Genomic DNA, 10,641 nt, shown 5'->3' with positions numbered 1-10,641 from the left:
TATTTTCTATAAAAAATATCCCTAAATTTTTAAAAGTTGAAAAAATACCTTTACTACTAGTATCTTGTATAAAAAATGTCCCTAAATTTTTAAAAGTTAAAAAAAATACCCTTAAACTTTAAAAAAAATTCAAAATTATCCTAACCGTCTTACTTCTCTATTTTCCATATTTTTTCTTACATCCCTTCTTCAATACCTTATTATTCCTATTTTTGTTAACGCTTGTTTATAAAAAAATTAAGTAAATAAATAAAATTGCATACTCCAATTAATGTATAAGGACAATAATAAGAAAAAAGATAATAAAGAAAGTATCCAGTGATTTTAGGACTTAAATGTTTTAACAAAATTGTACATTAGTAGTTAAGTATATGTTAGTAGCTAAATACATTTTTTTATTTGACTATTTATCGTTTTGGTCTGTTTTAAGCATAGATTTGAACTTTGAACTTTTGGTGAAATTTTATGTTTTAATTTAAAATTTTGGTCGATGAGAAAATGGGTGTAAGTTGAGATTTTGAAAATTAAAAAGAAAAGTAGAAGTATCTATATGAAAAAAAAAGAGGATATATGTATTATTTGTTTTAAAATTAGATTTTTTGAACTTAATAAACCTTCAAACAAATTTATCACCTTATTAAGAGTAGGAGCATTTTTAAGCTTAAAGTTAATTTTGCAATGAAATATTAACTGTTTTTGTTCATATACTAACAGTGAAAGTATTTTTGAACTCTTTTTTTTTTAAAGGGTATTTTTTAGACTTTTAAAAGTTTAAGGATATTTTTTAAACAAAAGTTTAACGGTCTCTTTCAGAACTAATGACAATGGTATTTGTGAACTGTTTTTAAAAATTTAAGAATATTTTTAAAAATTGAAGTATATTTTTAAAACAAATTACAAAGTTTATGGATATTTTTTATAACTTAACTAAATATAAATTAAGATGATGGTTGGTTTTTCTCACTTATGTTGAAAAAGAATAACAAGTTGTGTTGTTTTCTAATTTTATTAAATGAAATTTGAATTTAATTTCGATTTGATCTTTTAAGTGATATGTATCACACATACATACACATATGTCTTGCATGCCAGCTAAATATCAACTCTATACATTATTAACCAAAATTCACTTTCTCAAACTAAAATATCACATTTCAAACTGCAAATATCAAATAGAAATTAACTTTCGATCTCTAAGACTAGAGGTGTAAGTTTTGAAAACACACTGACCAGATAGAAAACAGGGTAATTGTTTTAAATGACAAAACTGTTGGAAATATTTTTAAATATAGAAAAATGTCATTTTCTATTAGACACTGATAGATGCTGATAAACCTATCAATGCCAGTGATAGATGTTTATAACTGTCTATCACTGTTGATCACGGATGAACCATGACATTTTACTATATTTATAAATAAATTGTCTAATTTTTCTATATTTAAAAATAACCCTAGACAATAAGTACAATTTTTAAAAACCAAAAATGGGTTTTACCATAGACTTCTCATTAAAATTAGAGTGACTACCTTGGAATTTGTTAAATTTAAACAAATAATATTTTAGATAATTAATAGAAAAAATTGACGACTACAATTATTGTAGGTCCCATCCGATCATCAATAAGAGTGTTTTGAAAAAACTAAGCCAAATTTTAAAACTAAAAACAATTGTTTTTAAAATTTGGCTAAAAATTAAAGTGCTTAGTTAGAAATAATGAAAATGTGATTAAACAAGCCTAATTTTCAATATTTAGAAATAAAAATGAATGTCTTATTTGATAACTATTTTATTTTTTAAATTAAATCTATAAAACATTTTTTCCGTCTGATTTTTTTCTTGTTTGTTATATTCTTTATGCCACTATTTTAAAACTAAAGTCAAGTTTTTAAAATTATTGAAAAAAGTAATTATCTAAAAATATATATTTTATTTTTTAAATTTACTCAGAGTTGAACTATTTCGTTCTAAAAAAAAAATTAAAACCATTATAAAAAAAATTCACGGACGTTATTTATTTATTTTGGAAAGGTAAACAGTATTTAAATTTGGGAACTTGTAATTGTTAGCAAATTTTCATTATTTGAAAAAAATTGTGATAATTTTTAGACCTATGTTTTCTTTTTTCTTTTAATAACCAAACCTATGGGCCTTTTGTTGACTTGTTTTCGCAAGAAGGTGGTGATGCCACGTCAGCAGCAACGATAAACTGATAATGGGATTAGAGATAACTTGCTCTGCAGAGAACTCGCCGGTGCGGAGAAGAGCGGCACATAATGGCGGGAGCTTTCTTCCGTTTGAAAACCTTTTCTCCGATAGCCATGGCCAACGCCGACATCGAACTTTCGCTTCAACTGCCTCAGAATGTACGCAATTCTAGGGTTTTAGTACTCGGAGGCACTGGTCGAGTCGGAGCCTCCACTGCCACTGCTCTCTCCAAGTTCTGTCCAGACCTTCAGATCGCCATCGGTGGTCGCAACAGGTGATCCTTCTGTGTTAATTTGAATACCGCTACTTTTACTTCCTCTTAGACATGTTTTAATTTGAATTTCTTCGCCTCTGTTAATTCCTGCATTTCGAAGTCGAAACTATCCGGGATTTCATCGTCTAGAACTTTGTTTTCACAAATCTAAACGGTTGTTTATTGATTGTTAGTCGACGACGATGAGCGTTTTCTAAATTGACATTCAGAATGATGTAAGGTGTGTACTGTGATAGGGCAAAGGGTGAAGCTATAGTCGCGACACTCGGGAGAAACTCTCGGTTTGTGGAAGTTGATATCGAGAATGTAGAAATGTTGGAGGCTGCTTTGAGAGGTATACTGATTCTCCTGATTAATTTATGATTTTAATGTTAGTCTTTAGCCCTATTTCGTTTCGTGTGTGAAATATGAATCTCCCAGTCATACTGTGGGTTTTCCATATTTAAGAATTGGTAAAGTTCTCAACATCTTTTCTTGTTTCTTTTTCTTTTTCCTCATTTCAATGAAGATTCAAACTAGAAACTTAAGCAGTCAAATTATGATTCAATTCGGTGGTTTAATATTCTCAAAGGTAAAGTTGAACCCACGAGGAAATAATATCATACACAAAGTTTTACCTTCAAGGCTACGACAAGAGTTGTGTGAAATGCAAGATATCGCTCTTCAAGGATTTTTCTTTCTTTTTCAAATTTTGAATAGCGCCATCTTTTCTTTGTTATCATCATTATTGTGAATTCTTTCTTAATTCAGTTGCCTATTTATGGAAGTTCCAACACACATGGACACACCTACACCTGTTGACGCCCTTCTATTTTTTTGTTTATACTGCACAGTTGATTCCTTTTTTTAAAGTTTCAGCTCTGAGTCTCTGACAAATAACATGGTATTGTCTCTAGATGTCGTGTATGATTAATTTCATTGTCTTTTCTTATGTTGACTCCAAAGACTGTCAACCGATCAGAACTTTGGTGGTCTTTGAAAATATCATGGTTTATTTACAATAAGATTGGTAAAATGGCATACAAGGATTAATTCCTCATCCCTTTACTTACTTTTATTTTCTCACCATGTAATTTTATTGTAATAAATGATTCTTTTGTGGTCTAAGAATATTAAAAATGAAGGTATTCTTTATATATGTAAATACATATTTGAATTTTTTGTTTAGTTGCAGATATCTTCATTTATGATATGTCTGTCTGAATCAAAACACGTGCAAACCTTGCACCCGAAACCAAAGGTGTTTAAATGTCTTTAACATTTTTCTACCAAGGGCGCTTAACTGAAATCTGTAGCTGTCACTACAGATGTGGATCTTGTAATTCATACGGCTGGACCTTTCCAGCAGACAGAGAAGTGCACTGTACTTGAAGCTTCCATAAATACCAAGGAAAGAGCTGCATTTGCATTAAAAACCTCTCTTATATGACCATATATTGATGAATTTATTTGTCTATCTGCAGACAGCCTATGTTGATGTTTGTGATGATACAAACTATTCACAAAATGCAAAATCTTTCAAGAATAAAGCTATAGATGCAAACATTCCAGCCATTACAACTGCTGGCATTTATCCTGGAGTGAGCAATGGTATATAATATCCACGTTCTTATTGTGTATTCCTATGTGGATAGTTCCTACTATGTGATGATGCCAAGTCCCCTAAACGTAATGCACTGTTTAACCAATTCCTTGACCCTGAACATAATGTAGCAAAGATATTTTGTAAACTAATGGGCCAGTAGTTATAGGTCGAATTTTAGTTATTAATGGGAAGTAAATGCAATATATTCATGTCTATATTTTTGTCTAACTGATAGTCTTTTCTGTTGCACCATGCCAGTAATGGCAGCAGAGCTTGTACGTGCTGTGAGAGATGAAAGCAAGGGTGAACCCGAGAGGCTAAGGTGAAGTCCCTGATATCACGTGGCTGGTCAATAAGCCTCTTGACTAATAAAGCATAATTCTCCTCGTCACTTATAATTCAATATTGTATTGGTAAATAAGGTGGTAAACAAATTCCCATTGCCAACATGGGATTAAAAATTTATAATATTTTGTTCATTTTGTATCTTTCTAGTAGATTACGGATTTTTTTCATGAGGAGTTTCCATAGTTTCAAGATTTTGTATGAAAATGGAAGAAAACTAGATCAAAAGATTTCGTTTTTGAATGCCTTCATCATATGTTTTATATCATCAAGTACCTATTTCATTTTAAATTTGTTATGGAGGCAGGAAAGGATTTACACTATATCCTTTTTGGTCCATTTTAATTTTGTAGTATTTTGGAAGCAAAACCATGCCATGCATACTATTTTGCATGATTTGGGATGATTGTAAAATGTTTTGGAGATGTTCCAATTATTGTCTACGTTTAGAATCTTAATGTCTTCTTTCTTTGCGAGTTCATTTCAGCAAAACTTTCAGTTAAAGTAGAAAACTTTGAAGTTGTTCATATAACTAAATATAAAAATTGATGTGATGCTCTCTCTTCAGCAACTAAATGTAAATTCTTGTCTCAGATTCTACTACTACACTGTAGGCACTGGTGGTGCTGGCCCAACTATATTAGCTACCAGTTTCTTACTTCTGGGAGAGGAGGTGGTTGCCTATAATAAAGGTCAGTATCGACTGAAACTTGTGTGTCTGTCTGTGTTAATATGTTGAATATGAATTGCATTCTGAGTGGCAACTGATGCACCACACATGACCTTGGAAGCAGGGGAAAAGCTCAAACTAAAACCTTACAGCGGAATGCTCAACATTGACTTCGGAAAAGGAATTGGGAAGAGAGATGTATTTCTGCTGTAAGTTCATTCTACTTAGCAAAGCGTTGATTGTGCAATATTTCACAAGTATATATTGATTTACTTAAACCAATCATAGGAAAGCTCTTGGACAGACCTACAGGCTTTTATAGTTGAAACTGTGTATATCTTACAATAATCATAGGAATCCATTATCTAAATCTTAGAGTCATATATTATTCACAGAAGAGAGAGAATTGTGCATGGTTCAAACTGTGGTTTGCCTCATGTTTTTTTTGTTCTTGAATTTGGGTTTCATTTATTGTGGGGGTTTTATTTCCCATGATGTTTTTTGAGAGGAGAAAATGAGGTAAACAATTAGTTTGTCTGATGTTTGGGTCATCGGTTTTAATAATGAAATGCTATGCAGTTCGTGTTTCAAAATAAATCACATTTCACTTATCTTTTCGGTGATGTATCTTGACAAAGACGAGACTTGCAGAACTCTTTTAAATTAAGCCGATGGTTTCAACTTATGGTTAACTGAATATTATTAATGGCCCTCCATTCCTTTTATCAACTTTAACGATTGCAGTGTTGCCTTAAAAACTTTAAGGATTGCAGTTTTTGCTTGCTTGGTGATATACTACATGCAATTGACGCCACTTGTGGGGCAAATTGACTTCTTTGTTTTGAAACATTTAAGTTGCATCTTGAGTAAAAGTATGTTTATTTCAGGAATTTGCCAGAGGTAAGAACTGCGCATGATATCCTGGGAGTGCCGACAGTCAGTGCTCGTTTCGGAACTGCACCATTTTTTTGGAATTGGGGAATGTTGGCCTTGACAAATCTTCTTCCTTTGGTACGAGTTGAATGATCTATTTTTAACATTAACTGCTGAAATCAGCTCTTGCAAATTTTATGTCCGAAGTTAACCCCAAAGGAAGTCTTTCCTGCAACCGTTCCAGCTGCTAAATAAATTTATTAAACTTACTGTGCGTTTAATTGTGACTTTCTATAAACAACACCGATTTTGAAGAAACCTCTTACTCTGCCTTACAGTTGATGGATACCATCGTGCAAGAATATGGAAAGTTTTCTATATAAAATTATCAAGAACCAAAAAATATACAACTTACCTCTCCAATCAAACATCACCTACAATGAACAAGGGCTCCTATACCAATCGAAGATTGACTGAATGATGCAGGAATATTTTAGAGATAGAAGCAAAGTTCAAAATTTGGTTCAACTGTTTGATCCTTTTGTTCGAGCACTTGATGGTCTTGTTGGAGAGCGTGTATCCATGAGGGTGAGACACCAAGTTTCTTATGAAGTTTGAACCTACTTGTTTAGAAAAAGTTTCCTAACACTTTTCTCTTTTTATGTAGGTTGATTTGGAATGTTCGAATGGGCGAAGCACTGTGGGTATTTTCAGTCATCGGAGACTTTCCCAGTAAGGGTTTTCCCCTCCTCCCTTTTTAGGGGGTGTTCGGGCTAAAAAGTTGGAAAGTAGGGAGTTTGGAACTCCACTCCTTGTTCCGCCCAAGGAGTATGTAGGTCCCACTACTAAAAAAACATCAGTTTTATATCTTATATTAACTCCTAGAGCTAACTCCTTACACTATGGGCTCTAGGAGTTTACAACTCCACTTATTCGCCCAAACACCCCCTTATTCTTCTCCTCCTCCCCCTCACGAGGCATTCTCATTCAACTTCCAGTTACCTTTATGCAATATTAACTCCATATATTCTTCAAATCTTGAGTTATCTTTGAATTATCAATTCAGATCAGTGGGGTATTCGACAGCTGCATTTGCTCTTGCTGTTCTTGAGGGAAGCACACAACCTGGAGTTTGGTTTCCTGAAGAGGTATATACAGTATCTGCAATATTTACCCTGAAAGTTTATCATTGGCTTTAAAATTAAACACATCCCTATATAGCCCGAAGGAATAGCAATTGAGGCGAGGGAAGTTCTTCTAAGACGTGCTGCCCAAGGGACAATCAATTTTGTAATGAACAAGTACGATGAATGAACCGATTCCATTCAGTACATATCTTGATTAGTACTTCAGCTTTTGCTATTATCATAATCACCTTTCTTATTTCTCAACAGGCCTCCATGGATGGTTGAAACAGAGCCCAAAGAACTTGGTTTAGGAATATATGTCTGATATTCCTCATGGATCTTTCATTTATCAACTTCCTAGTGTTGCACCCAATTGATGGTGTCATCTCTATGTAAAAGTGAGTTCGGGATAGTATTTACTATTGTAAAAAGTTATTTTAGCCTGTTAAAAGCACTTTCCAAAATTCTCAAAAGTGTTTGGTCTAATAATCAAAAGTTTGAAAACATTGAAATAAATACGAGAAGTGCTTAAAGCATTTAACCAATGGTTTGTCCAAAAATATTTTTGAAAAGAGTCCTCTCAAACTCACTGTAAATTTGACCCGACTCGTAATTTGATTTTGCTTTACCAGGTTCTGGAAGTAGTTGATTTACGAAGAATGCCCTTTTTTGTCTGATTTTGATTAGATCAGGCTACTTTGTGCATAGCAGATGAGGAGGTGGAAATTCATGTAATTTATGTAAGTGTATGATTTCTATGGGCATAGTATAAACTAGAGATTGAATGAGACTTTTGTGATACATTGTATGTTATGTTTTAGAAAATAGAACGAATCTCCCTTTTTCCTTGCTTCTAAAAAAGTATGGACATACATGATTTTTAAATGGTTAAAATCACTCCATCATTCAAAATCAATTTGGATAATATGAAATTTCATTTAAAAGTATAAAATTAAATACTAAATTAATTTTAAATAATTAAAAGCGTTCAAAAATATTTTTTGACAAGCGATTATAACAATTTCAAAATCACTCCCAAACATAATAGTAGAGCAACCTTGCGTTCACTAGTGAAACTTCATTTTTATATGTTATGGAGGTCACGGGGGAATGACATAATTCAAAAAGTTCATAAGGAAGTATTTGGGAGGTGTCATGAAAAACAACTTTGCCTAACATGATGCAATCTTTTCTTCACTTGGGGTGTTCAGAGCACAAGTTTGGAATAAAAAACATGAGAATTAAATATCTAGAGGCTTATTTGAGGGAATTTTGAAACTCGGAAATCATAAATGCTTGTGTTTGGGGTGCAGGGTTTGAAAGCCTGAGATTATGAAGCATGTGTTTGGGGTGTAGGCATAGTGGTTGTTTTATGAACTATATAATCCTAAATTAATTCATTTGGTTCATTAATTTCCAAGACTCTGAATGACAATGATTTAGTTATTTTAATATAAAAAATAGTTTTTTTTAGTAACAAAATAACAAAACTTTGGAATTAAGTTTTATAACAAGTTCAATTTGCCATTAAATTTCTAATTTATCTCCCTTTAAATAACAAATCTATCTTTTGATAACAAAATAATAAAGTTTGAAATTTATTTAGCTAACAAATTTATAACAAAGATAGTTTTGCTTTAAATCCTTAAATTATCTATTTATTTATTTTTCTTGTAGTCAAGAAATGAATTTTATCTTTGAGGTTTGTATTTATAGCATTCTTAATAGGTGTGATAAACAAATTTGATCAACCCAACCTAACCTGTACGATTTGGGTTGGATTGTCAATCCTTTCGTGTTGGGTTGAGTTTAAATATATGAAAATCTTATTCCGAACACATGTTTGATCCACTCTACGATCTGAAAGCAAGATCTTGCAAAATAACCATGCAACGCCTAGATTCGCAAGAATGGCTATATAGGTCAGGGGATCAGTGCTATGATCACTTTGAGTTATGCTCTCAATGTGTATACTTACTGATGAGTTGCTATTCAACCATAGATCGGGTTCTGGGTTCTTCCCTTGAACTCCCCGAGCGGGGATAGATAGAGAGGGAGGACAGAGCTTTTTTTGGTTTTTTTCCCATGTTGTCAAAGAGTTGAGCAATGGTTTTTTCATGTTGTCAAAAAGTTGAACAATGAAAATAGATAGCGAGTGCCTAATCGAATTGATCGGGTCATGTTGGAACAAGGTTCAAGTTTACCCATTTGTTAGGATGCCTCAGCTGCATACATCACTGCACTTCCACTTGACACCTATTGTGATGATAAATGACTCATTTCATCGTGACCTTCTCTTGAATTCTCAAACCTTTCGTTGCTCCATTTTTGTAGGGGTAGAGAACCCATCACTGTCTTGGTTGTGCAACCAGAGGCTTTGGAGAAGTCGGAATAAGAGAGCACTCATTTTGGGGTAGCTTACTGTTAGAGTTAACAACGCGCATGCGGAAGCAATTGGGATTCTAAGTACTCTAACTACATTAATTTTAGGATTAAAGAATGCATCATAATAAAAGGACAAGGTTTGAATGTACATAACATTTGTAGAAACTCAAAATTAGCCCAATCCTTTGATGTTTTCTGATCACGAACACTTCATGGACTATTACTAAAGTCTTCTCCACTATTCTCCGGTCTTAGAACGAATTGTGAGATCCAATTTTGTTACTAATTTGAGACGAAAAGTGAATTTGAAAGAGTTTTGGTTGTATGATTTTAAGAGAAAAATTAAGCATCAAATGCCAAAAATCATCAACCTCTCTTCAGCCAATTTTCCTTCTCTTTAAAGAACCATGCAAAATTGAAAGCCCAAAAATTGACACCAAATAATGCACTAATAAAAGGGATTAGGTGTTAGGGTTAGTGGAAAAAGTGGAATAAATCCACTAACCCTAATATTAATTTAATTTGTGATTTTTCAAAAATTAAAATGAATTTTAAATAAAATCAATTTCTTTTAGAATAATTTTAAATAAAATTATATAAAATTAATTAAATAGTCTACTTAATTAAATCAATTTAATATTTAATACTAGATTAATAAAACACCAACCTGAAACATGAATCCCTATTCATATAAATAATATTTAATCATATTTAAATATTTCCAAATCTCGTTATTATTTAATTCAATAATTAAACTATAAATGCTTACGCCAATTATATCACATATAATTTAACATTTATTTCCTAAACTGAATTTGAACTTTTCAAATTCTCTCATCACACTGTCCTAAGGTTTAGTCCAATATGAGCTAGTAGGGGACCTATAGATTATGAGCTCCAACGATGCGAGATTAACAGATTAAACTCTTTAATCTAATTAACCAATATTCGTTAACTATGGGGACACTCCACTAAAGTCCAGTAGCTGCACTCTCCTCAATGTAGATATATTTCTGTCACCTTGACTTAACTATGATTAGTAAGTCGATCCTTCACAGGTTGTTCGTAATTACAGTTGTATCAAATTATCAGTTTACCCCTATAATTACATTTTGCTCCTTAAGTTCAATCGATCCTCTAATAAACAATTGGTTTGTGGTCCAACCACCAAACC

General features: G+C 32.4%; 1 protein-coding gene across 3 annotated transcripts; it reads left to right on the top strand.

The window, feature by feature from the left end:
* The first annotated feature begins 2,172 nt into the window (after positions 1-2,172).
* Positions 2,173-7,934, top strand: LOC120089463. Of its 3 annotated transcripts, XR_005485182.1 has the most exons (14): positions 2,175-2,482; positions 2,719-2,816; positions 3,790-3,872; positions 3,946-4,072; positions 4,326-4,389; positions 5,007-5,104; positions 5,207-5,291; positions 5,970-6,093; positions 6,442-6,543; positions 6,623-6,687; positions 7,022-7,103; positions 7,177-7,256; positions 7,350-7,480; positions 7,715-7,934. XR_005485182.1 is itself a non-coding variant. In XM_039046944.1 (13 exons), the coding sequence occupies exons 1-13, from the start codon at positions 2,277-2,279 to the stop codon at positions 7,405-7,407; spliced, it is 1,272 nt and encodes a 423-aa protein (XP_038902872.1). In that variant the 5' UTR covers positions 2,175-2,276; the 3' UTR covers positions 7,408-7,627. The 3 variants fall into 3 exon arrangements, 1 of the variants encoding a protein (XP_038902872.1); XM_039046944.1 differs by lacking the exon at positions 7,715-7,934 and having other exon boundaries at positions 7,350-7,627; XR_005485183.1 differs by lacking the exons at positions 7,177-7,256; positions 7,350-7,480; positions 7,715-7,934 and having other exon boundaries at positions 2,173-2,482; positions 6,623-6,787.
* Positions 7,935-10,641: the final 2,707 nt, after the last annotated feature.

This window comes from Benincasa hispida, chromosome 10 (assembly GCF_009727055.1).
Source record: "Benincasa hispida cultivar B227 chromosome 10, ASM972705v1, whole genome shotgun sequence".
Lineage (NCBI taxonomy): Eukaryota > Viridiplantae > Streptophyta > Magnoliopsida > Cucurbitales > Cucurbitaceae > Benincasa > Benincasa hispida.
This window is presented reverse-complemented; position numbering and strand designations above follow the sequence as displayed.